The sequence below is a fragment of the Neopsephotus bourkii genome, unplaced genomic scaffold, assembly GCF_033783945.1.
Source record: "Neopsephotus bourkii isolate Nb327-2 ecotype Australia unplaced genomic scaffold, CSIRO-AGI_Nbou_v1 NB_450, whole genome shotgun sequence".
Taxonomy (NCBI): domain Eukaryota; kingdom Metazoa; phylum Chordata; class Aves; order Psittaciformes; family Psittacidae; genus Neopsephotus; species Neopsephotus bourkii.
Window position 1 is genome coordinate 2,026,286 of NW_026900952.1, and position 27,976 is coordinate 2,054,261.

A 27,976-nucleotide genomic window follows, 5' to 3' on the forward strand; every position below is an offset into this window, starting at 1 on the left:
GTCAGCCATGCTGATCTTTGCCTGTGACCCAGCTGTGTGCTGACTAGGATGGCTACTATGCCTTCTGCAGAAGAGTAAGGACTGTAGCCTCAGCTGATAAAAGAAAAGGCATTTGTGGAAAACATGCCCAGTTCTATAATACTTCATTTCTGACGGCCTCCCAGAAGCCTTCTGTATGCATGGAGAACTTCTAAGAAGGCTTTGAAAGAGATTTGTATTTCTGAAGAATATTTTAATGAAGAAAATTCTATAATTTACATTTTTTTATTTTATTTTTTTTACAATACTAGCTATAGGCCCCAAATAACAGCAGTACTTAACATAGCTGTTTGGGAAATGGAATAAGGAAGGGACAGGCATTCCTTGTTGTGAAACTCCTATTGTTCATTGGCTGTCCTTTAGCACAGTGCACGAACAGGCTTCTTCACAACTCCTGCTAAAGAGATGCCATAGATATTCAGGATCTGTAGATTGTGCTTGGAGAGCTCTACTGACATTTAATCATACAAACAACAGAAAGCAAACTTCGCAAAATTCCTGGGAACAAGACTCCTACCCAGATGGTCATTTTGTACTGAATGCACTCTGTGGTTGTCCCGCTACTCCACATGCTAAAAGCATGCTTAGAAAAAGAACAGTAATGTTGGGCCTAATGTTGTCCTTATATATATAAACTCTGGAAGCCCTACTAGGAATCAGCTCCAGACTTCTACAGACAGCTTTTTCTTGTCATACATACAGGCTTTTCCCAAGTTATACATGCACATAATTCCCGAAGCACTTGGTCATTTTGTCACGGAACACCACCTGCTCTCTTACTGTGTTTTTCTCCCATCCCTCCCTCCTTCTCTCCCTCTTCTTCCCTTTCTCCAGCTATCCATCATCTTCTCCCCCTTCCTTTACTGTCCTGCTATGGAAAAACCTTCAGCTAACCTGACTGGCCTTGGCTCATTGAATCAATGTATCAGGAAGCTTTTAAGACCTTAACAAAAATACTTTAGAAAAGGAACTGTTATGGACATGTGAAGAATTTCACTTTTTCCGTATGCATGTGGCTGCTCTAGGCTCCTCTGCTTTGTATGAACTTTGCTGAGTTTTTCATTGCCAGATTTACCATATCCAACAAATATTTATGTCCCAAAACTAAACCCAGAACATTCTGTGTGGCCTATTCTGCAGTTAGTGCAATGGAACGACTCCACACTGCTTTCCAAAAAAGATGCTTCTCCCATGATGTTTCATAGCAATTGCAGTCAAAGTTGGAGCAAGTGACATTTCTCTGCAGGTCATATGTCTGCCTCCTTTGTCTGCAAAACTATTTGCTGATGTATTTATTTTGCAATTTCCGATTCAGGTATGTTTTCAAATGCTTTTCCCTCATGCTCCTCCCATTTTTGTGCAACAGGTCATTGTACCCTGCAGGATAACCAGACGGATGCAAGCACTGAGACTTCAGCCAGTGTAAATTGGCAGTGCTAATAAAGTCCTGAATTTGCACTTACACCAATACCTGTTATTTATTTTCTCACATATTAGCCTCTACTAATACAGCTAATATTTCTCATATGGTCATTTTACTTTTTGTAGGAGTTAAGCTCTTGTAAGTACCAAATTAAGCTCTTATTACAGTACCAAGCACAGCAGCAGACCCGACTGTAACTAATCCAAATGTATCTGTAGGCAAATACTTACTTTACCATATATACTCATGTCTAAAGAAAGATAGATTCAGCAATCATTTTCAGTCTTCATCTACTTATGTCACATTTTCTCTCTCATGCATACACTTTATGTTCACAAAATTTCTGCTTTCAGACTGACTGTTCTGGTCTTTAAGGCATAAAGAGATAGGGCACTTTGCTCTGCCTTGGGCATATGGCCGACCAAAGGCATTTATCTGACATTAGGGAAAGCTATTTTAATTTATTTGAAAACACCCTTTTGCCTTTGTTGACCCAAAATTTGAGTTCAAGTACAGCAAAGTACCTATCTAAACCACAGACAAGGCAAGCAGCTCAGTAAGAATAAAAAGACTTTGCTTCTGTGTGACACAAACCAGTTGAATGATTTTAAAATTTACTGCTCATCTAAACCACAATGGATCTCTGCTGCTGTAAATCTCTTCCTTGTACATTTTTAATATGTCTATTACAGGTCCATATACTCTCCTCTGAGTTTATACATGTTTGGTGACACTGTTGTTCACAACACACCAGCACAAAGAAATCACAGTTATCACTAAAGACGCCACTGTAGTAAATACAGTTACACATTCCATACTATCCAATCATTATTCTGGGAACTGTAATAGGATCTGCACTGAATTACTTCAGACTTTGTAATATGGAAAGCTCTATCAAAGTCTTTGCAATAAAATACGAAACTTGGCGAAGTGCAGTGTGCAAACGTTTTTAATAAACTGTCTTCATTATTTCGTTCAAATGATTCATTATTCATTTTTATTATTCATTATTCATGCAAAGGAAAAAGTTCAGTAATAGAATAATAATCAATATGTTATAATATATATGGTTTATAAAGGAAAATAACAGCACTATTCTCCTATGCCCCACCATATATACAATAAATGGTATATTTTTATTGTGTTGCTTTACTACTCATTAAGACAAGCTAAAGCAAACTGTTTTCTGCTTCATACTGTATATTCTCCAAGAGGCCACAGGCTGGTGAAGAAAATGTACTTTCTCGAGTTTCCTTTTTGCCTCAATTGATAAAGCTAAGGACATGCAAAAGTCCTCACAGCACCAGGTCTCAGGAGGAGCCAGGTTAGCAGCTTAAGTGGGAGACAAGTATTTTATAGATCACAGAACCACAGAATGGTTTGGGTTGGAATGGACCTTAAAGATCACCCAGTTCCAACCCCCTGCCATGAGCAGGTACACCTTCCACTAGACCAGGTTGCTCAAAGGCCCATCCAACCTGGCCTTGAACACTGCCAGGGATGGGGCATCCACAACTTCTCTGGGCAACCTGTTCCAGTGCCTCACCTCCCTCACAGTGAAGAACTTGCTTCCTTTTATCTACCCTAAATTCACCCTCTTTCACTTTAAAGCCATTCCCCCTTGTCCTACCCCTCCATGCCCTTGTAAAAAGTCACTCCACATATTTCTTGCAGGCCCCTTTAGGCACTGGAAGCTACTCTAACGTCTCCTTGGAGCCTTCTCCTCTCCAGGCTGTACCCCAGTTCTGTCAGCCTGTGTCTATAGGACAGTTGCTCCAGCCCTCTGATAATCCTTGTGGCCCTCTGGACTTGTTCCAACAGGTCCATGTCCTTATCGTGGGGGCCTCAGAGCTTGACACAGTACTGCACGTGAGGTTTGGCGTGGAGGTGGGCAATCACACTCCTAGACCATGCTCTTTTCATCCGTTTCTGTGATCAAACCGTCTAGCAGGGATACTGCAAAACCCTACACAGCTAAACCGTGCCTCGGTGGAAGCACAAGCCATGTACAAACCTATCGCCATATGCCTTTTTCTCATGCCGGTAACAGCCCCTTTCCAAAGGATGCGCAGCGCTGCGCAGACTGAACAGGCGCACAACGAAGTTGCCGCCAGACTCTCCACCTACCCCTCGCCACGGTGCTCCTTACCAGCGCCTTCCGGCGCTACTCGCCCCGCCGCGCGTTCCGTGTGAGCTCACGGAGCCACACCCGGACGTGGGGACGCAGCCGTCAGCACAAACGCCCGCCGGGCCAGGCCTGACTCCGCACCTCCCCCGGCCCCGCGGCTGCCCCGTCAGCTGCTCGGCGGGGCCTGCGGAGGCTGCGCGGGGCGGGGATTGGCGCGGGGAGGGAGAAGATGGCGGAGGCCGAGTGAGTCTCGGGGTTGCGGTGGGCTCTGCGCGAAGGGAAAGGGTGGTCCGGCGCGAGGGCCCCAGGGCTGTGTTGAGGCAACGTAGATGAGCCGGGCCTACAGCGGCTTCCCCCGGGCCTGTCCTCCCTGCTGGAGGCCGAGCCCCTGGCAGTGCCGCCGGCGGAGCCCTGCCTCGGGGTGGGGATAACGCCGGGCCCCGCCGCGGCTGAGCTGCAGCGGGCGGTCCGGCTGGGGGTGTTGCCGAGGTCGCGGTGGCTGCTGCCTGTTGTGCCCGTGCGCAGCAGGAGGGAACGGTGGGAGCCGTTTCCCCTCGGCAGTGGTTAAACCCCGGGCAGGCGGGGCTGATACGGGTGCCTGAGGGCTGGGCTCTGAGAGGACGGGCCCGCGGCCCCTTGCCAGGGTTGCTTAATGGGCCTGGGCTGGAGGTGCTAGCGCTGGCTTGAAGCTACCGGCTTGATGGCCGGGCATGTCGGACTTCTCAGACCGGGGGATCCGGAGCAGGCCGGCCTGGAGAACCGCAGTTTCTGGTACCTGGAGAAGGGGGGTATTTTGCTTTGGGCCTTTCCTCGCTGAAGACAGATGGTTTCTTGTAATTTTACCGGTTTTGCCGTTTCCTGCGTGGTGTTGCTTAAATAAATCTTCTCTTTCTTGGCCTTCACTACACTTTGTTGTTCCTAATGTGTCTGTATTGTGTCAGAAGTTGTGAATCGCACACAACAGAAGGCTGTTCATGGGGAGTGCTTGCAGGACGGATCTTTTAATTAGAAGACAGTTAAGTGACTAAGTGTTTTGAAAGTGTCTAGGGTCATAATTTAGTTGTTAACGTTTTGCGCAATGCCAGACATCGTGTGGTTGCCTTGCGAATGGTACATAATGCACTTGGTGGTATGTTAAAAAGCTTGGGGTTCAAGCTGTGGGCCAGCGTGGAGGGGAAGTGCAGCTGAGGCTTTGTGACAGTGCCAACCATGTAGCTTTCAATGTGGTGTTACAGTTTTGAGTATGCATTCCCAAGAGATGAAGGCTCAGAAGTAGTGTTGGTTCAATATGTGAACTATTCCCATCTGTGTGGAAACCCTCAGTAAAATACAAGCTTAAAGACAGAGGGAGATGGTCTCCACTGTGTGCAGGCATTCTAACTTTCCAGTCCAGAAGAAGGAGGTGATGTGATGCCTTTAAACTAAAAGAGCCTTTACTGTAAGGATGGCGAAGCACTAGAACATATTGCCCAGAGAAGTTGTGGCTGACCCATTCCTGGCAGTGTTCAAGGTCAGGTTGGACTGAGCCTTGAGCCACCTGGTCTAGTGGAAGGTATTCCTGTACATTGCAGGGAGGGTGGAACTACGTGATCTCTAAGGTCCATTCCAACCCAAACCATTTTACGTCTTCTTTAGAGATGTTAATTTCTGTCTTCAGGTAAGGTGACAGTAGTAAGTACCTTTGTTGTGTTGGGCATCATGAACACTGGCAGTCTGAGGCACTGAAGAATCTACGTGAGTGTCAGTCATCTTGCTCTGTTCCCCCATTGCTCTGTTTGTGGTATGTGAGAAGGTCTCAGAGTGAATGAGTGAAGTAAATTTGGAAATTGTGGTAAAACAGATAAGAACAATATGTCTAGGGTAAAAAAACAGGACAGAAACTATTGCATCATGCTAACTTGGGACTTTGCATTACTTGTTGGTGATTACTGTATTTGAAGAATTACAAGAAGCAAAGAGAGATCAAGAGATACTGTAAAATGGGGAAATAATGGCTGTGTGGAAATTATTAATAGACTTCATCAGAGAGAGGGATTTGGGCTGATATCACTCAGTATTGTAATTGATCTTCATGCACAAAACAGGATGCAGTAGTGATGTTTGCTGATGATCCAAAGCTGGGAACTGCCTGTAGGACCAAAGAGGACTGAGGTATCCTACAGGAAAAATGGAGTGATGTTGAGTGTCAGAATAAATAATACCTGTGGGCTGAAATTTGGCATGTGAGGCTTGGGGCTGCTACCAAAGAACAAGGAGTTTGGTTATAGGGAATAAAAGAGATTTGAATGTAGTAATGGATCACATGATGTGAGCCACCACTTTATGACAGTGGAAACATAAATTGTCCTTGGTGCACAACAGAAAAGCTCATTTAAAGAGAGACACAAAAATGTGAACTTCATTGTACGAGTCAGAGAGAGCCAAACCTGGGATTGTATATAACAGCTCTTGTCATGCATTTAAAAAAAAAGGGCCCCCCCCAAATGTGCAGACTTCAGCAAGTGCCAGAGCTCTTGGGATAGTTAATAAGTGAAGAGTCAAGAGTTTAGCATGTTTCCATAGGTGAGATAAAGCTAAGAAGGGGTGTAACAGTAGCATTTAACCCCCCCCTGTAGATTTTGTAATTGGGACCTACAGTCTGCAATGCACCCTACTGTAAATAGTAAAACTACTGTAAATTCTGGGAATTCCTGTGATCATCTGGTGGGAAAAGCTCCCAGGGACAGGGGAGTCTCTCAGCTGCAGTAGTGATGTATTTGTGACTCTGTGCTTTCTTTCCTGGAGGCTAAATGTATTATCCAAGCTCTGCTGCCCTGCCATCCGGAGGAGGGGAAAAAAAAAAAAAGGCAAATCTGGAGCAGCACCTTTTTGCTTGAGGGAAGTGTGGTGCAGTGCCAGCCTTAATGCAGACATCTGTTTGGGATGAGTCAGGAAGCTGACTAAGAACCCAGATACTGTGCTTGCTCTCGTTCCCCTCAAGACATGTTCATGATTACAAATAACACGGAGAATTGGCTGTGTAGAAGAGATCCTGTATTCTTAGGAGGACTCTGCTGACCCCAAACTGCTTGTGGAAAGTTACGTGTAATCAGAACTTTGTTTGTTTGTTTTGCCTCTTGAAACTTTTTCTGAATGATGAATGGCATCTTCTGTGCAGTTACCTGCAGTATCTTAACTAGCTTGCATGTATTTAACTTCCGTTTTGGTTTTCAATCAGCAGAAGTGAATGCTGCGTCCTCTGTACTGCTGTTGCCCCTTCAGAGAGCTTCCTCAGGATCTGCTGAAGCCAGGGAGGAATGGAGATGGATGTGCTTTTTTGGCTCCCCTTGGCCATAAGGGCCCCTGTAGGGCCATAAATAAGAGTTAACAAAAGCCTTCACCAGTTGTCAGTTTCAAATTTGAAAACAATGTCAGGGCTTTTTTTCTTAAGTTCCAGGTGGCTAAGCTGTCGATCAGAACCGTTGTTTACATGAGTATGGCACTGAATCCATGTATAACAAGACTCAATGGACAGGTTATTTCTTAGAAAGGAGTGATTGGGGTGTGAACTCTGCCATTCCTGTGGTGCCGGCACAGTTACTCATATAGGATGCTACCTAGTGCATGGGCAGAGGGAGCTCCTTTTCCCTTATTCTCAGGTTCTTTTGTCCCTGATTACAGTTAGGGTTTGTGATAACGTGGCAGTTTTCACGAAAAGTGTTTTACTCTGGTAAACATTTTTCTGTACTGGGATAACTTCCCTGGCTTGCCAAGTTGTTTACTTTTATCTGGGGTTATGAAAATGGGTGTGCTGCGGGACTGCTGAAATTCTGACTTCATCGTGAAAAATACTTCTCGGATTTCACTTACCAGTTGAGAAATACTTTGTGGCATCTCTTCAGGGAGAGATCTGTGAACCTCTGTGGCTGACTTGAAACTCAAGGCTGTGTTTACTTGCTTCTGAATTGTGTAATTTCCAGTTGTTCTTTAAAGAAGGAAGAAAAACTATTGTTACTGCAAAGCTAGCATTTCCTCCATCTGATACTGGTTTCATTTCTTCCCCTCTTCTCTGCGGTTTCACATTCCTAACTCTCCCATCCCATATGTTTCCTCCTCATCTGCCCCTCTCATACACAAAGCTATTCATAAAACCTGTTTTCCTTCTAAGGCAGTTTAGCAGCTATGGTTGGTTCTGCTCTCAAAATGACCAATTGCCTCCTCAGAAAATTCAGGAAAATATAATAGTAATTTTTTTTAACCAAATCTCCAGTTTATTCAAGAGAAATACATTTAATGTTTCTTACCTGCATTTTCACCTTTTTTTATTATTTTTCAGGGTTTGGGTGTCTCCTAACTGACAAGAGTCAAAATACTGATTGCAAGTGAACCCTCCTCAGTCAGGCTGTTGGATGTCTCTAAGAACATAAGAAATCATGGCAGAAAATGGTGCAATGCCAACCTTACCAAAAAAGTGTGGCCCATACATTTCATCTGTAACCAGTCGTGGCATGAATTTGGTAATTCGTGGTATAGTGCTGTTTTTTATTGGTGTATTTCTTGCATTAGTATTAAACTTGCTTCAGATCCAGAGAAACGTTACTCTCTTCCCTCCTGATGTGATCACAAGCATCTTCTCTTCAGCTTGGTGGGTACCACCTTGCTGTGGCACAGCATCAGGTAAGTTCAGTTGTCTATGTATATCTGGCATGGAGAGGAAGGGGTGGAGAGGTAGTTATATAGTTAGAAAAAGCTGTACAAAAGGTGTGAAAGATAAAAATTTCTCTTCCAGCATCGCTGCCCTTTTCAAGCTATTACTGTCATAGAATCATAGAAAAGTTAGGGTTGGAAAGGACCTTAAGGTCATCTAGTTCCAACCCACCTGCTATGGACACGGATACCTCACACTAAACCATGTCACCCAAGGCTTTGTCCAACCTAGCCTTGAACACCATCAGTGATGGAACATTCACAACTTCCTTGGGCAACCCATTCCAGTGCCTCACCGCCTTTACAGTAAAGAACTTCTTCCTTATATCCGGTCTGAACTTTCACTGTTTTAAGTTTTAACCTGTTAACCCCTTGTCCTGTCACTACCGTCCCTAACGAAGAGTTCTTCTTCAGCATCCTTATAGGCCCTCTTCATACTGGAAGGCTGCTATGAGGTCTCCATGCAGGCTTCTCTTCTCCAGGCTGAACAGCCCCAACTTTCTCAGCCTGTCTTCATACAGGAGGTGCTACAGTCCCCTGATCATCCTCGTGGCCCTCCTCTGGACTTGTACAAACAGTTCCATGTCCTTTTTATGTTAAGGGCACAAAAACTATATACAATACTCTAAGTGAGTTCTCACAGGAGTAGAGTAGAGGGTCAGGATCACCTCCTTTGACCTGCTGGTCACGCTATCCTTCTCATTCCCCCATGGATACACAAGTATGCATGCATGTGTCCAGAAATTGTTGTTCTGCCAACTTGTTTTACTGTAGTAGTATTAACAGAGCATAACCTTTGTTATTTCTGCTGCGCAAGAGTACAAGTTTAGCAGACTTTAGAAGGTGGTGCCATTTGTAACCTTGAGACTGGATTACAGGAGTGTGTGCTACATGCAGCCCTTGAAAATACCCTGGATGTCTCAATTTGTGTGGCATGCTACCCCGTTTTGACTACAGCAAACCACTATGAGCAGTGTTCCCTTTTGTGGTTCATCTTTCCTTTTGTTGCTGATTCCAGTTCGAAGTGTAGCTTTAGCTCAGTAAAGCTGGAATACCTGACTGTGTCTCAGGCAGTTGGGGCCAGGTGCACAGTTTCTGGTTGTAGGGGCACATTGCAGAGCAGAACACCTCATTTACATTAATGTACCATGTCAGATGATGTGAACGTGCTCCATTTTTCCCGTGACCATGTCGGGAATTGAGGCTTTTGTGTATTTTGCTAGTTTAAGTGAGATGTCTACAGTAAGTAGTAAGAAATACCTCTTCTTTCAAGTATCAAGTATTGCATGTTATAAGCCTGAGGGAATTTGTATTTCTACTTAGTCCTGAAGATCACTGATCCCATGGGAAGAGTTTATCGCTTTACTAAGGGAATATTCTTAGCAGGCAGTACTGGAGGACTCTGATTTAGCAAGCCTTTACAGTGAAGGTGGTATCTTTCTAGAGGTCAGTTTCAGTAAGATTGAGCAACTCAGGTTTCTGGGTCAATATGAGTCAATAAACTAGCTTTCAGTGGCATCACTGTTTTGCTAATGATAATACATAAGCCTATTTTTTTTCCTAATCATCTGACTGCTTTCCTTTTGATATTTTGTTGAAACACTACACCTCAGATGTCACAGAGGAGCTTAACTTGAAAAGAAACCCTCCAGATATCTCTCTGAATATGTCAGTTTTGTTCTGTGGAAATGCATTTGGCATATTATGGAGGAAGTTACATACCTGCTTTATCTACTGGTTGTCTTTGTCCTCTTTTGGTTGTCTTGATGAGATTGTTGATTAGGTTTTGGTCTGCACCCTGCGTTTGCTGCATTTTTCTTTTATACTTTAAACTGATTGCCTTGGCAAACATGTCTGGTAAATGTTTGATCTTTTATGTACAGAATAACAGGGGTTGAAATGACAGAATCCTAAGTTGCAGGAGCAACACATAAGGTTTAGCAAGTGCGCTGTATTGTTTGCACTGTCAGCTGTTTGCAGCAGACTGCACCTTATTCTCAACACTGCAGCTGTGGTATGGGGTAGTCCTGACGGCCATCGTCTCAGAAGAAACTTGTGGGCCTTTCTGGTTCTGATGGGTTGGTGGTTTTGGTAGAAGGAGTAGATATGGCTTATAGTTAGTCACCTGCTTAGGCATTTGCACTACTTGATTTTAAGCCCCCTGATTTAAAGATATTACTGCCTTAACTGGCTTTTCCCAGCAGGAGTGATCCCATTGAGGTGTTCAAGTTCACTCTTTTTCATTATCAGTCTTGTCTTCTCTGTTTTCTGATCTTCTCTGCTAGCATACATGCAGGGAACATCTTTTTCTTGCCATTTTCTTACCATTCACACCTGCACAGTCTTCCTGGAATTGACATGAACATCTAGTTAATTATTATGAACAGAGTAAAGGTATTTTTCTTATTTATAATCAGTGGTGACCAAGGCTACTTTTAGAGAAGTCCTTTCATCTGTCACTGTTATTAGTCATCAATTTGGCGCAATGCCTTTGGCAAGAAAGTTGCTCAGGGAGTTTTTTTTCCTCCAGCTTTACTGGTGATTTATTTCTCAAATCCTGGAGATTAGTTTCCTCTCTAGCAGAATAAAGAGCATTTGCAGTAAAAAAAGGATGCCAGGCTGAGGGCACTGGAGTCCATGTCAATAACTCAGTCTTTGCCCCACTCCTGCAGCACCAGTTTAACATTAAGTGCTAGTGTTATTTCTTAGTGATGTTGGTAACGGTCTTCGTAGCTGCAGTTGCAGTAGAGGACACATTTATGAAGAAATGCTTAAAGAGCATAGCAATTCCCTGGGGTTGGAAGTCCTGTTTGCTTTCTGTATTCAACAGCTACTGTAGGCTCTAGGTTTTCTCTCTTCTTTGTGAGCCTTTATAGTAACACTGAAGAACAGAAAAACATTATTCAAACAAAACCTGCTAGTAATAACAACAGAAGACAAAATATTAATGTTATAAACCATATTCTGCCCTTATTGTGGTGTATTTGTTTTGCAGTTATTTAAATTGATGGGACCTTATAGACAGATAGGAGCAGGCTCACATTCACAAGCCCTGGTCCTCTTGGGGGACTTCAGCCACCCTGATGTTTGTGTGAGGGACAACACCGCAGGGCATAAGCAATCAAGGAGCTTCCTGGAATGTGTCGGTAACTTCCTTCTCCAAGTGATAGAGAAGCCAAGGAGGAGATGTTATGTTGGACCTTGTTCTCACCAACAGGGAGAGGCAGGTAGGGAATGTGAATTCTCTGTGAAGCTCAAGAGCTGCCTTGGCTGCAGTGACCGTGACATTGTAGAGTTCAAGATCCTTAGGTCAGTGAGGAGAGCATACAGCAAGCTCACTACCCTGGGCTCAGGAGAGCAGTCTTTGGCATCAGGGATGTGCTCGGTAGAGTACCATGGGATAAAGTCCTGGAGGGAAGAGAAGCACAAGGAAGCTGGTTAATATTCAAGGATCACCTCCTCCAAGCTCAGGAGCAATGCATCCTGATAAAAAAGGAAGTCAAGCAAGAATACCAGGAGGCCTGTGTGGATGAACAAGTAGCTCCCGGATAAACTCCAGCACAAAAGGAAGCCAGCAGATGGAGGCAGCAAGGACAAGTCACTTGGGAGGAACACAGAGAAATTGTCTGAGTAGCCAGGGATCAAGTTAGGAGGGCTAATGCCCTGATAAAATTTAATCTGGCCAGGGTTGTCAAGGGCAGCAAGAAAAGCTTCTCTAGGTACACTGGAGATAAAAAGAAGACTTGGGAAAATGTGAGCCCTCTCTGGAGTGAAACAGGCGCCTTCTTTACCTAGGATATGGAGAGGCTGAGGTACTCCATAAACTTTTTGCCTCAGTGTTCGTCGACAAGTGCTGCAGCCACACTGCCGAAGTTGCAGAAGGCAAAGTCAGGGACTGGGAGAGTGAGGAACAACCACCCACTGTAGGGCAATTGCAGGTTTGAGACCATGTAAGGACTCCATGTAAGGACCCTGAAAGTATGCAATTCTATGGGACCTGATGAGATGCATCCATGGGTCCTGAGGGAACTGGTGGATGAAGTGACTAAGTCACTATCAATATTAGAGAAGTTGTGGCAGTCTAGTGAAGTTCCCACTGACTGGAAAGGGAAAAACATGACAATATTATGTTGGGGATGGTTAAGGGAAGAGCAGCTGACATAATCCATCATCATGGACTTGTGCAAAATGTTTGGCGTTGTCCCACACAACATCTTTGTCTCTAAGCTGCTCTTGTGGGGCCCCACCTTCAGTACTGTGTTCAGCTCTGGGGCCCCCAACATAAGGAGGACATGACCCTGTTGGAGCAAGTCCAGAGGAGGGCCACAAAGATAATCAGAGGGCAGGAGTACCTCTCCTATGGAGACAGGCTGAGAGAGCTGGGTTTGTTCAGCCTGGAGAAGGCTCCAGGGAGACCTTAGAGCAGCTTCCAGTGCCTAAAGGGGCCTGCAAGAAATACGCGGAGTGACTTTTTACAAGGGCATGGAGGGGTAGGACAAGGGGGAATGGCTTTAAAGTGAAAGAGGGTGAGTTTAGGGTAGATACAAGGACGCAAGTTCTTCACTGTGAGGGTGGTGAGGCACTGGAACAGGTTGCCCAGAGAAGTTGTGGATGCCCTATCCCTGGCAGTGTTCAAGGCCAGGTTGGATGGGCCTTTGAACAACCTGGTCTAGTGGAAGGTATCCTTGCCTCATGGCAGGGGGTTGGAACTGGATGAGCTTTAAGGTTGCTTTCAACCATAACCACTATATGTTTTACTATTTTACCACTATTATATGTTACTTTCAAAAGTGCCAGCCTGCAAGCTATTACTGCTGGTTTTGAACTACAGTGTGAGACAGCAGATTTTGGTAGGTTGCAGAGTTCTTTAATCCTCTGCCCCTAGTTCAAACTCTCTCTGTTTTGCTCCTTTTGCCAGGTCACTGCTGCAGTGGTTAAAAATGCTGCTGAAGTTTTACACGTCTTTTTCAAATAGTTAAATTGTTTGAATTCCTTTCTTTTGCAATGTATGTTTTGTACTGTGTATCCTTAAAAGATCTGTTTTGGTAGTGACAATATTTGTCAGGGTCTAAATAAAGATTACTTTAGTTAAATATTGCTAGTGCTTTAACTTCTATGCCTTTTTTCTTTCCTGTCTCCACAGCTGTGATTGGGTTATTGTACCCATGCATGGACAGACATCTGGGAGAGCCACATAAATTTAAGAGAGAATGGTCCAGTGTAATGCGATGTGTAGCAGTCTTTGTGGGAATAAATCATGCCAGTGCTGTATCCTATATTCTAGTGAAATCTGTGTTAACAAATGGGTTTCCACTAAAACAAAGCTCACATAGTCAGTCATGGTGAATTTTGTTAAAGGTATAATGTGCAGCATTTTTGCAAGGGAAACACCGAATATATGTTAGTGTTAAACTGTCATAGCAGTGTTGTAGGTGGTAAGTTTCATGTTTTTTCATTCTGAAAAATCTTTTCATTAGAAATGTCTCAATATTTGGCTTTGTCTTACTTACAATCTTTCTTTATTATGGCAGGGGAGTTGGAACTAGGTGATCTTTAAGGTCCTTTCCAACCCAAACCATTCTGTGATTCTATGAAATATTTGTGTGGTAGGTATTACAGAAAAGTACTTTAAGTGATTCTAACGGTTGATGTCCTTTTAACACCGAAGTAAGAGGTCGAAGCCCAGTACTGAGGTCATCAGTGAAACATATGCACTTCGAAAGCATGAGGAAAACTCAGGATCAGGTAGTACTCAGGACTACACAAAGCACCTAGGCTTTGTTACCCCATTCTGTAAATACTGCTTTGATGCTGGGAGAGTAGTTACCATTCCTGTGGTCATTCAGGAAGAGCAATTAGAAGTCAGTCAGTGTGTTGCAGCACATTATGCTCCTCCTACTTGTGTAGATACTCAGATACTTCTTGTAAAAATGTGCTCAAAACTGGTATCCCTTCCCATGAAAGCAGCTAGGGGCATGTTGGGTGATGGGGTGCTTTTCGTGTGGGCTGGATGTGAGTCTTAGTGGTTTTGTGTAGTTATTTGCACTGCCGCCTCTGTCAGGTAATACCAGGATCTATCTGAGAAAATTGGGTTATTGTAAACTAATTAGAAGGAAATTCAATTATCTCTGTAACAATAATCTCCTTCAGTGTCAGCTCCAACACAGTTTGCAAAAATCGTGCTAAGGAGTTCTTACTGCATGCTACTGAATTTTCTCATTTTCAGGAAAAAAAGAGTAAGTGAAAGATGTGAGAGCTGGCTGAATTCTTACATAGGTGACTTGGCCCTTGAGATGGGTTTTATTGTTTGGTTTTGTTCCCACCAGCCATCCTGTCTGGTTTGGTTGGATGAGCTGAAACTGCCAAGGTTCAGAGTCATACCCACTGCCCGTCACTAAGCTTGCTCTCCTTTCCAAAGATACATTAATCTGGTCCTGTGGTCTCCCTGACCTGGACTGTACGTGTTGCGTAAGCACATGCAGTTTCACCACTTTTAAGAAATAAACGAGAATTGACACCATCTTGCTGCATGGGTCAGATTATTCACAGCAAACCTTCTTGGAGGCTTCTAACAGCTGTTACACATATTCCAGGACATCATTTATATACAGTCTGTATGTCCTACTTGACAGCTCACCAGACCACTTACTTTTCGTATTGCCAGTTCTGCACGTAGCCGTATTTGGTGTGGTTTTGGTTTTGTTTGACATTTTTTTCCTGATGCTATTGATTTTTATCCTGCAATTATTATTTCAATTAGTTGAACTTTTCTCATTTCCTCTGGGTCTCTCTCCAGGTCTCTGTGAGAAAATTGGCCAGTGTTTTTATGTTGTCATCCCATAACTTTGCTTTCAGGCTTATGAAACTTGACAGCATACTTTTTAATAATTTGTTATTGACAGGAGAAGTGAGGATGAGTTAGTATTTCAAAAATACTTTGAAGAATGTGGAACACCACAGAGATACCTGGTGTGACTTCACACTTTTATCACAGGGTTGACAAAATTGATTTTCAGTGTTGTTTTACGTGAATTTTGTTTTGCATTTTGTTTTATAGAAAACATCAGTGTGTTTAATGTTTAGCTGAATGTAAACTACCATGTAAATTAAACAAAACTGCAATTAAGTAGGAGTCACAAATACCTTTTTTTTCAGTAAATCCCTGTCATTTGGAGGAGCCTTAACGCTAGATTTAAGATTTCATGCTAGAGTAATAAAGGACCAGGTAAGGATGAGATGTCCTTACTCTGAACAGTAACATGTGCATTGTATGTCTGTATAAAACATCTGCTTTGTCTGGTAGGTGAGTAGTCTCTTTTGTACAGGGTTGAGGCCCTAAAATGTGAAGAATTGTCAGTTTTTTGTTTCCTGATATATTGGCAACACTTACAAGGCTTATTTTCATATGCTTCATAGCTGTGTGGTAGCCAATAGAGCTAATGCTGTATTTTTTTAAATGGTATGTTTATTTCTGTTGAGCCAAAATATGATAAGCAGAATAGACAAAACTGCTTTACAATCATATATGATATTTCTAAGCTTATCCTTAACAATCAACACAGAAAGTGGATTTTGCCAACAATATCCAGTTGTCTCTCACACTAGCAGCCCTGTCAATTGGACTGTGGTGGACGTTTGATAGATCACGAAGTGGCTTTGGTCTTGGAGTAGGAATTGCTTTCCTGGCCACATTGGTGTCCCAGTTTCTGGTCTACAATGGAGTTTATCAGTAAGTATTTACTCATTTAAGGTTAAATCATTATTTCCTGAAGTTATAATGTAAAATTAGAATAACTGAAGGGGGTAGAATTTGACATGATTTCCAAAGCTGCCAGCAATTTTGAGCATAGTGTAAATTAGACTATTCATGAAAGCTTTGGTGTGCTTATAAGTAAGACACTTGGTTGGAGCTTGCTTATTTCAATAAAATTGCTGCCTTACCGACAATGTAACATGCTTTTCTTAGTAGAACAAATGGCATTATAATCAATAAGAAGCCTTCTTTGTTATTTGTTGTAAGTAATTTACAGAATCACAGAACCCCAAGGGTTGGAAGGGACCTCAGATGATCATCTAGTCCAACCCCCCTGCAAGAGCAGGGTAACCTAGAGTATATCACACAGGAACTTGTCCAGGCAGGCCTTGAATATCTCCAGCGTAGGAGACTCCACAACCCCCCTGGGCAACCTGTTCCAGCGCTCTGTCACTCTCACAGTAAAGAAGTTTTTCTTGATGTTCACATGGAACCTCCTATGCTCCAGTTTACACCCACTGTCCCTTTTCCTATCACTGGATATGTCTGTAATATGTTTCTTTTAAAGCTGAAATGTCCTAATACTTTAAACTGTCAATTTGTATCATGTGATTTGAGTATTCTGTGTAGTACACAATGTTGAGCTCAGACTGTTCTTTTCCAGATACACATCTCCAGATTTCCTCTACGTTCGTTCTTGGTTGCCATGTATATTTTTTGCTGGTGGAATAACTATGGGCAATATTGGCAGGCAGCTGGCAATGGTAAGTTTTTAGGGGGGAATTGACTGCCTTCTAGTAAATTTTAGTCTCCGTGTCATTCTGTGCTGGGTTGACTCTGGCTGGATGCCAGCTGCCCACAAGAACTGTTGTATCGCTCCCCCTTCTTGACAGGGGGGAGAAGATGTAACGAAAGGCTTATAGATTGAAGTTAAAGGCAGGGAGCGATCACTCACCAGTTGCTGTCACTGGCAAAACAGACTTGGCTTGGGGAAATTAGTTTAATTTGTTACCAATCAAGTCAGAGTAGGATAATGAGAAGTAAAACCAAATCTTAAAAACACCTTCCCCCCAGGAGCCTGCTCAGCACAGGCACACATGGAATCACAGCTTCCTTTGGCCATTCCCCTGTTTTGGCGTGGTGTCCTCCACAGGCTGTGTTTGGATATCTGCTTTACTGTGGACCTCCATGGGCTGCAGGGGGACAGCCTGCCTCACCTTGGTCTGCACGGTGGGCTGCAGGGGAATCTCTGCTCCAGCACCTGGAACACCTCCTCCCCTCCTTCTGCACTGACCCTGGTATCTGCAGAGCTGTTGCTCTCACATAGGCCCATTCCTCTGTCTGTAATTGCTGTTGCTCAGTGTTTTCTCCTTAACTGTGTTATCCAGAGGTGCTACTATGGTTCCTGATGAGGTCAGCCTTGGCCAGTTGTGGGTCCATCTTTTAGCCGGTGGTGTTGCTCCGTCAGGCATGGAGGAAGCTTCTAGCAGCTTCTCACAGAACCCACCTCTGTAGCTACTCACTGCCAAAACCTTGCCACGGAACCCAATGCACATTCCTTCCTTCATATATACTAACCAGCTATTTGACTTACAGATGCAGAGTAAAGTAGAAACAGTAGTCATTGCTTTTGATCTAGTTAGTGAATCATTCATATTATGATTCAGAGCACAGTCCATGACTTTGCTCTGTACACTCTTCGTTGCATGCTACTAGGCCATTCAGAACCGGGGGCTAAATAAGAGCTCCTGTGTTTAGGGAGAAGTGAGGCCATCCTATAATTCTGAACAGCTATTTCCACTGCTCAGAGACAAATTGCAGCCAACAGTGTGTGCACAGGACTTAGGGAGACCAAACTTACCTAGGTGAAATATGAGCTAAGCTATTTTGTCATATATTTTGTAGAAAAATCACCCTCATAGCAGTCTTTTTCATTAGTTATGTAAATTAATAAAATTGACTAATTTTGTCAATTTCTGTTTTGCAGTATGAATGTAAAGTCATTGCAGAGAAATCTCATGAGGACTGAAGAGAAACAGTGTGCACCTTTTAAGCAGGAAAAATGACAAATGACTGTTGGAGGAGCATAAGGAACAGTTGACTATGAAATTGCCAAAATGCAATTTTTTTCCCTTGAGTGGTATACTTTACTGCAATCTGTGATTGCTGCTTCTATAGAAATCTTGATGTCTGATTTTGATTACTGTGAAGTTACAATAGTATGCAATACATTTGACAATGTTGGTTCAATTATAGGGTTCTTTTTTCTAAATCCAGACAGTTTACCATAAATTCTTGTCTGTCCATAATGTTGCAGTGCCAAACTGAACCTTTGCACTACATTTCTGTAGCTGAAACTTCTTGCTTCACTTTACCTTGAAAGTTTTGAGGAATTTATTCTTAATAGCTCAGTAAAATACAAAGTATTCAAATTTAGGAATGAAGATCATTTCTTTATATGATGATAGCCCATAATATCTTTGTGAAATTAATGGTTACAGGTGAGCTTTGATGCAGTAAGTAACTGATTTTTGCCTATTAACACAATATCGTTCTTGCTCGTGGGTGAGGAATCTTAATATGGATTGTATGGGTTACTGCTGTAGCATTTCATTTCTCTGTGGTATGTGTCCAGGACCACAGAATACAGAAATGGAAACTGAGACTGGAAATCATTTGCTATTTTTTCCCCTGGTACAACTAGTGTATATGTTTGTATATGAACTTATGTGGGCCATCATCAGGTGTGGACAGGTTCTGAAACTATTGAGTAACAGAGTACAATTCAGGTCATTCTTTTACAATCCCTTAAGCTGACTTGTGTTGAGCCCTTATAAAAAAAAAACAAAACAAAACAAAAAACAACTTAGGGAGTTTTTATTGCAAAACTTAGTTCTGCTGAACTAAAGCAGCCACTACTGTATGGTGTCGTAAAATCTTCCATTAGCAATGTTACTGTTGATAGTTCTTGTCTGCTACCTGCTCTGTTCAGAGGGATCAGCTTGAAGGAGGCAAAGCTGTATTTTAGGTACTTGTGTAGTCTTTTTTGCTGTGACTGTGGTCCAGGCAGCCATGAATGCATTTATTCTTACATCAGTAAAGGTATTTCTGAGGTAGAGAAATACTGTTACCCTATTTTTACAGGTGCCTGTGTACAGAAAGTCTGATAGGACACAGCTGAAATAGACTGCATGCTAATCTGTTCCCTTAAGAAGAAGGATTTTTAGTGTGTGACCCAGATTTGGGGGCAGACATGGAACTTCGTCTTGGCTTTGCAGCATCCTTTTAAGGCCATGAGGTAAAGGAGCTTGTGCAAGAAGGCAGAAAATAGACTTGAAGAGGACACTGCTAACCTGTGCCAGCAGTGAATTTGGAATGGGCTATCCCTGCTTTGTTTTCCCCCTTCTGTATCTATGTTGATGATGTTTAATATATTCTTTTTTTTTTTTTTTTTTTGTCTTGAAGTACTATTTTTTAAATCTTCCATGAAAGTTTTGTAAGACATATTACAGTCACCTATGGAGGCTGGAGTTGGTCCAAAGAACAAACAGATGTTGTTTTAATAGACAAGTTTTTATTAATAAATGTGTGTATGCGTTGTACATGAAAGCTTGAAATAGGAAACTCTTTCAGTCTTACATGCTCGTCTCTAAATCCGAAAAGTATGCAGTAGAGTACTTTCCAAAGCATTGTTATGAAAGAGGTGGTCACAGAAGGAGGATTTCTCAAATGGGGAAGCGTAAAATTAATAAATAAGCAAATGATGCATAAAGAACTTGGTTCTGCAGCTCCCCAAAGTTTCATCAGCTTGTCACAGTTCCATGACAGTTCAACTCCTGAAGCACACTTTTGTGGGATATTTTTTCAGGAGAGCACTTAGAGATGCACTTTGCTTTAAGCAGAGGTAGAACATGTTAAAGTAGATCCCTGACAAGAGATTTTCTTTTAATCAAACCATACTCCAAAAAGAAGCATTTTATTAATAAAACCAAGAAACTGTTAGGGCGTGAACTAAGGGTAAGTTTCTTTAAGCAGGCTCTGGCATTGCACTGAAGAAGCTGTTGGGTCCCTTTCCATACAATATTTTGCCTCATCTGTCTTTACTTAAACAAATGGCTTCAGCTTGGTGGGCTGCATGATGCCTCTTGAATTATCACAGCATGAACGGCATAAAAATTCAGATGTTTCTATCCTAACTATAGGCAATAATATGTTACCTCAGTAGCCAGTGTGCTGACTTGGTAAACAATTTAGTTTCATCACAACCAGTAAGTGTATGCAAGTGGAGTTGGGTAGGTTTTATTATTCACTTGGTGGTAGAACTGCTTTTACCTGCCAGTCTAAATATTTACACAGAAGAAGCCTTGTGTACAGTAAAATGTGTAGTATGTGTGAGGTGGTTATTGTGCATCTGTGGCACCCACTTTACAACACTTTGTACTTGGATTCATTGAAACTTGATTAGACTGTGCTCTCTGCTGACTTCTTTTAAGTTTCATTTTAGAAATTTTGAGCATGTTGTGCAAAGGCAACAGTCATCCAAAATAAATTTGGGTTGAGTCCTTTATTAGATGCATTTTACTATTTTTACTCTTATTCGACTGAAGTCAATACAGGATGCACTTCTGGGATGTCATTTTTTCAAACAGTGTTGTAATTTTATGGCTGATGTGTTCGAACCCTGAAAAATGTTCATGATGAGAATGCTGACACTGCCTTAACTGCAGTGCGCTGAACATGCTGCTGCTGTATAGCATGTAATTATAACATTGGGCTGTTTAAAAATGTTGTTCAATAGAGAATGAATAAGGTATATTTTAGATACAACTTTATAAGCACTATAACCTCTTCACTAATTAAGCATTGTAAGGTCTATGCTGTTTAAACTGGCAAATTGCTGTTAAAAGCAAAGTATGCATTAAATACAGTTACAACCCTATTTGCTAGGCTGCTTCTTTCTTCAGGAAGTAATACTGCTTTTTAAAATACACTGAGTTGCCTTCTATCAGTAATCTCATAATAATTTTGGCCATTGAGCTAGCATATTGGTTGCACCAGGCACCTGTCTAGGAATGCTGAAAAAGCAGCAGGCGAGATCAAATCGGAGGTGATTCTGTCATAATTAGCATGCTGAGCAGTCTTTAAAAATTTGCCCTTTTGAATCTGCAATGAGAATATTTGAACTGGAGGAGAATATGCCAGATAGCTTCCATCACAGTACAGAAAATAGAGATTTAGATATAAATAGCCACTATGAATATGAAAAAACCCTATAAGTGTCAGGGAATCCCTTAATATATTTGTATTTATTAATGTTCTGGTCTGGGTATGAACTGAATATTATTCTGGTATTCACAGACTGTCCATTCATAGTGCCTGTTACTCTGTTTCAAAAATGATGTAACAACTAAGAGGTTTAGAAATGTGTAATCAAAAAGCCTCCAGTATTTGAGATGCAGTGCCTGCAGCAGTACAGCACTATGAGTGAAAGTTGGAAAGAGGACGGGGTGAATGGAAAAGACCTGTGTTTGTGTTGGCAATTCGTGACCCAAAAATCCTAGTTCTGCTGTCAAAATGCGGTGTCCTGGGCATGCCAAGTGTCTGGCCAGGCAAATCACAGCCAAGGATAGAAATAACCATAATTTTAACTAGTCATGGCACTAAGATCAGTCAAAAGCATGCTGGCAAAGGTGCTTTGCTGGCATCTTTATCTCTCCCTTTCATCTATAGCCTCTCCATGAGAGCATCACCCCAGGGAATGGAAACTCCAGGTCCTTCCTGCCCAAGTTCAGCCTGAAGGTGTCGAATGGAAACATGCCCATTTCAGAGAGAATATTCCAACTGCTGGTCTGCCAGGCTCTTGTGAAGCACATTTTATGCCTCCCTTCATAACATGGCTGCTGTAAGCAGCTAGAAAGGGAGCAAACGAAACTTTTCTGCCGTAGCTTCTATACTTGCCATCTGGCTGGGAGCTGCCATGGGGACCTGTGGGCATACACCAGCCTTCTCTTTTTCTCTCTCCCAGCATGGAAGGAAGGCACATAATTTTACCAGCTGTGTCACCCTGACATTTTACATATGCTTTTTACATTTTGGAGCCATGTTACCAATAATTCCTAATAGTAACGGATGAATATAATCTGTGGAAGTGGTGTTAAATATCAAATACAAGGCCTATAAAAGTATATGCACAGCTGGGCAGAGGGAATGTGTGTCTCGCTGTGGGAATAGCTATCCAATGTGGTTAGTTTTGATGCCAGTGCTAAATGCAAAGCATGAGTAATTTTGCAGCTTAATGTTCAGTACTAAATGGTAAATGAAAGGTCAGTCCAACATGTTAACTGTCATGGAATAGTAAACAATACTTTAATTGCTTTTTGCAGCCAGCTTGGATTTTTGGTGTGACTGTTGTCATGTTTTGAGTAGCATGGTCCAGGGCTTTGTCCTGATTACTTCCCCCCAGTCAAATGACAAACCCTCAAATTAAAGGATGAACTTCATGCCTGGGCTTTTCAGGCAACACACTGGGAGTTTGTGCTTTGAATGCTTGATAGCTGTGCTGGGGGAAGAGGTAGGGGTCATTTCTTGATCTGATTGAAACCGAAATCCAGGTGGAAATGTAATTTTGCATATTCTTGATCTTTTCCTTTCTTACTCTTCATTTCCTAGTGCAGAAGTTTAGCAGCTCCTGTTACACTTTCACACTTGGTTGGTTTTTAGCCTCCTTAGCACTATATCAGATACAAAACAATTTGTGCAAATAAGAAAGAATATAAAGGGGAAGGGTTGCTGCAAAGTTTCCCCAGGCCAAGCCAGTTGAGAAGTCAGTGGTGTCCTGTGGGTCTGATGCCATGTACATTGGCATCAGACCCACAACCTGCAACTTGCCCAGATTGAAGCTCATAGGGTTTGCTTCCTGTACTGGCAGCAGTTCTGCCTTGACTTGTGCACTTAGAAACCTCAATGCAGGGAGTATACTATAGTTATGCAGGGATATGTGCACATGTTGCAGAGTATTCGCAAAGGCAAAGTCCAAAGGTACAGCCATAAGGCTTGACTTATGTTGGTAGAAATCCTGAAATCACAGAATCACAGAATCCCAAGGGCTGGAAGGGACCTCAAGAGATCATCTGGTCCAACCCCCCTGCAAGAGCAGGGTAACCTAGTGTACATCACACAGGAACTTGTCCAGGCGGGCCTTGAATATCTCCAGCGTAGGAGACTCCACAACCCCCCTGGGCAACCTGTTCCAGTGCTCTGTCACTCACAGTAAAGAAGTTCTTCCTGATGTTCACATGGAACCTTCTATGCTCCAGTTTACACCCATTGCCCCTTGTTCTATCACTGGATATCACTGAAAAAAGCCTAGCTCCACCCTCCTGACTCCCACCCGTTACATATTTGTAAACACTGATGAGGTCACCCCTCAGTCTCCTCCAAGCTGAAGAGACCCAGCTCCTTCAGCCTCTCCTCATAAGGGAGGTGTTCCACTCCCTTAATCATCTTTGTGGCTCTGCGCTGGACTCTTTCAAGCAGTTCCCTGTCCTTCCAAATACAGCAAGATGCTTGTCGAAAGGAAATCTGTATTTATAAATATGTTGCTGTCTGAATTCATAGTATAATTCTGCTATTTCTGTCCCCTGATTAGTTCACTGTATCTCCTGTGCTATGTGAGATAAACCAATACTTCAGATATTTAGCACTTCTTGGTAATCAAACCTCAAAGCAAAATTTCTTTCATGCTATTACTCAGGGAAAATGTGTAAACTAAAGCAAGCTGTGAGGAATAGGGTTGCAACTTGACTCACAGGATAGAAATTATGCAAGGAGAAGCTCCAACATTTTGCATAATGTTGCAAGACAGAAAAAGACAATATCTGATGATTCTGATTTCACCCTGGGTTTCAAAACAAGAGGGGAAAGGGAGCCCTACAGATGCACTGTGTTTGTACTGACTTTTTCTGATCTTCTTCCCTGTTCTACAAAGGCATCACTTTTTTGGCCAGGGTCACCAGAATGTGTTTTGACTCATCTGTTTTCCTCTAACCCAGCTGTGTCAGACGTTTTCTCAGTGACTGGGGATGCCCAGGGTAAGCCTGGCTATGCCACCATGGGAAAATGGCTTTAGCAAGTTCTTGTAAGATTGACACAGTTCTTTTGAACTTTGTGAGAACCTGATGATCTGGCCCTGGGCACTGTGGTTGGTAATGGTGAGGAAAAGGTGGGGGAAGTGACTTCGTGGTGTTCAGGCAGAGGTGCAAGTCCCTGTAGGGACACTTAAATGCAGATGTCAGTTTCAGAATCTTACAAAAAGCAGAGTTGTCCCCCTCTACACTGACCATCATTTCTTGTCTCAAGTGGTAAGATCTGCCAACAGTGTGCCAAAGAGGGAAGAATATGGGGTTTTTTCCTCCTCCTTACTCTTTTGCACAAATACATAAGAGCCCGAGCTAAGGACAGTTAATCCCATTCTTGGAACTGGGACTATGTATAGGCTGGGTTTGCACTCAAAGACTCCACTGTTTTCTTTTTCAAAACAAATGCTTGTTCTGTGCTGCATGTCAAGTGCAATCATTGCTGAATGAACTGACATGCAAAGCCAAGTTCTCAGTTGAACTGGCGTAGCTCCATCTATTTCAGTGGATATGCAGCATTTCATGCTGGTTGTGAATTTGGTCCACAGTGTTTGAAAGGGATGAAATTGTTTAGACCTCGCTTCTTTTCTAATGTGATACAGGTCACAAAAATCCAAATTGTGCAACAAGTAAAAGCTGCACACTGCAGAATCTGCCTTTCCCTCTTTCATCACTGATGAAAACTGTCATCATTCTCTTTGATTTACAATGTGTGCTTTTTTTATGGTGTATCAGCTCTTGAGGAGGACTGACTTACAAGAACCAGATCTGGCATATCAGATTAATAACGATGCAGATGCAAAACCGTGGCTGTTGATGAGCTTCTTGTCATAAATGCATGCCACGATCTTGCTTTATTTTTTTTACCTATTTTGGTTTTTTTTTTTGTCCAGTATTTCACTTGTAGGAAATCGAGCTGAGGGTTTGTGTTGGACTTCTGCCTGTTCTGATTAAACCAGGGAAAGAGAAATAATACTGCTTTGTGTGGCTTCAGACTTGTCTCACCAACCAGTTTCCTCCAATCAGTTTGAAAAGGAAAAATACAGCTGCATAAGTGGCTTGAAGAAGTTGAATTGAAAGATCCTGAAGACTGATGTTTCAAGGACGTGAATTAATGTATTGATGTATCTATTATGGTGATAAGTGGTATAAGAAATTATAGACATGCAGTATTATGTAAGTACTAAATGTTGGAATGCCATGTTAAGAAATAATTAAGCTGATAGTGAGACACGTACAATTCCTGTGAACATTTTTTCAGGTTTGTTCTTGCAGACTTTGGTTGGTGCACTGGTCCAGTTAATGAACTCTGGGACAGTGAAGTGCAGCAAGATAAGGGGTCACTTGGTAAGCTGTCAGATACAAGAAGGAGTTCAGTTTAGATGTCAGGTCAAAATGCCCAGCACGAAGACAAATACCAATGATATTTGTATAGTCCACACACACTGCCTTTTTGACTTTTTTTAGATGTAGATTTATGAAGGAGAATCACCTTTAAGTACCAAAGGACAGACTGGGATATCACAAGTTGTATTTGCATTCAAACCTTAACCTCCATGGGAGTGTACTTGAAGGTGAAAGGAAGAGCTGATTTTTCAGATGCACATGTACCACTTTAAGGTGCTTGTTTGAACTCCAAGACTTGGCGTGATTCTTGGAACTTGAAAACTACAGGGTTTCACCATTCTGGATCAGCTCACTGATAGACGAGGGTGGCTGCAGTTCTCCTGCAGCCTGTAGCTTGACAAATGTGGTCCCTTAATCTGCTCCCAGGAAATAAAGTAAGTTGAAGCTGGAGGAGTTCCCCAGTCCCCTCCTTTCTATCACTGCACCAACATACAGATCAGTGCAAAAGGAAGGCCTCTTGACAGCAGTTGTGGCTCCTCGTGCCTTCCGCTAGTCGTAAAAGCAAGGCACCAGAGATACTCTGCAACAAGAAAGGGACCCAGTGGTTACTAGAAACCCCAAAACTATTCCATCAGGGAAGTTTCAAAGCTGTAGGCGACAGTATGTGCTTTCTGGCACAACCTGAATCAGCTTTTCATGGAACGTTTTGGGCTTTGATGAACTGTCAGGCTTTGATAGTTTGTGATTTCTAAGGTCACGGTGACTGAGATTGCAGTAACTCACCAGAGATGTGGTAAGATTGGTGATGTAGCTGCTACATGTCAGATTACTAAGGGATACAACCTAGGAAAAGGAACCATGCAGCACATCTCGTGATATCTTTCTTGCACAGCTGCTGTGAGGCTCATGCCAATATTTTGCCGAGGAAGGACATAAACAGACAACTGACACTTGTATAGTCAAATCTTATGGGATCTGATACCCCACCTAATGCTGACTGATGTTAAAGGGGCTTAATGGGTAGGAAAAGCTGCTAGAAAATTGTTCTACTTGAGCTCAGATGAATGCTGCAGAGTGTCCGGTGTGTGCAATGAAGATGAATATGTTCATCAGTTTGGCATCTCTGAAATTATTAAGGCCTATTCATTCTGCTATCTAAAATTCTTGAAAACACTATCTTACTGCCTGTTGCGCTGTTTCCCTGGGATGATTTTAGATACTATTTTTCCTGCACTTCTTCAATATCAGGCTTCTCTTCATCACAGTACTGGTTTTAATTGCCTGTACTGACCCATTGTTATAAATTCTAATGCAAAAAAGGCTGATTAATGCCCAGGCACAATACCTGCATTTTAAAAATACCTATATTTTAAAACTGCCTGCATTTATTCTCACAGCCAGTTAACATCTAGAACATATACCTCTATAAACATTTACATATGTCCTTAGTTTTCGGGATGTCTTCATCAAGCTGATGTGCCTGAGGCCTAACATGAGTTGTTGGATAATACTGTCTCCATTCCTGGGAGCAGAGCATGAGTTTGAATCAGAGCATCTGTCCCATAGTCAGACCTTGAAGACAACTGTGAGCAGAAGATGGTGACCCACCTGCTCTCCTCCATCCCCAGCAGTTCAACGGGTCCCTCCAAAGCCATACTCAGGATAATTGTGCAGTTTTGCTCTACAGTTAACTGAGTGTTGGGTGGAAAAAAAGTGGTTTATTTTCCACGACATCTTGTCAAAATGCCAGACACCGCTTGTTTTTGACATTTTCAGCTACTGTTAAATAATAGTCTTGCTTCTGTCACAGCTAATGTTGACTTGAAGGCACTTGAGCATTTCTCAACTCAAATGCTAAGCAGACAGGCTTGGGTCTTGACAAATATTTTCCAGGCTTGCCCAAGGCAAGTAAAAATGAGTTTCTAGTTAATCGTTTATTTTAAAATTCAAATTGGTGAAATAGGCAATTAAAAAAAATGACAATTTTCATCAAAATTTGCAAATTAAATGTCTTATGCAGTCAGAGCGGGTTCAAGAAACTGCAATAGATAATTGCTATTTGAAATCAGTGAAGTATCCAGCATTTTAGGGCCGTAGGATTGTGGCTGTTCTGCCTTAGTAAACCTTGATTGATTTGGTAAATAAGCATTTCGACTTCTCTCTTTAAAATAAATAAGCAATTTTACTGCTTTATTGCTTACCCCTGTATGGGAGGTAAACAAGCTCTTGAGCAGTAACCCCGTAATATCATGAGCCCAAGTGCCATCTGTCACCGAGAATTTTGTCCCTTTATGCACAATAGCTTCCTATGGCATTAGGTCCGTTGTAGGTTAATTGATTAGCAGAGATCCTCCTTTCAGTTGTTCCTGCTTTTCTTCACTAAAGGGCCATATCTCTCATCTCCATTTCCTTTTCTCTCTCCCATATTAGCATACTAATCACACTGAACTCCCACAGCTAAAAAA

The 27,976-nt window shown here is 42.3% G+C and overlaps 1 protein-coding gene across 3 annotated transcripts; it reads left to right on the top strand.

Moving 5' to 3' along the window:
- The first annotated feature begins 3,751 nt into the window (after positions 1-3,751).
- Positions 3,752-18,491, top strand: INSIG2 (insulin induced gene 2). Of its 3 annotated transcripts, none has more exons than XM_061349600.1 (6): positions 3,752-3,833; positions 7,906-8,246; positions 13,420-13,544; positions 15,839-16,005; positions 16,694-16,793; positions 18,017-18,491. In XM_061349600.1, the coding sequence occupies exons 2-6, from the start codon at positions 8,003-8,005 to the stop codon at positions 18,056-18,058; spliced, it is 678 nt and encodes a 225-aa protein (XP_061205584.1). In that variant the 5' UTR covers positions 3,752-3,833; positions 7,906-8,002; the 3' UTR covers positions 18,059-18,491. The 3 variants fall into 3 exon arrangements, with proteins under 3 accessions (XP_061205584.1, XP_061205586.1, XP_061205587.1); XM_061349602.1 differs by lacking the exon at positions 3,752-3,833 and adding an exon at positions 4,209-4,361; XM_061349603.1 differs by lacking the exon at positions 3,752-3,833 and having other exon boundaries at positions 7,954-8,086.
- Positions 18,492-27,976: the final 9,485 nt, after the last annotated feature.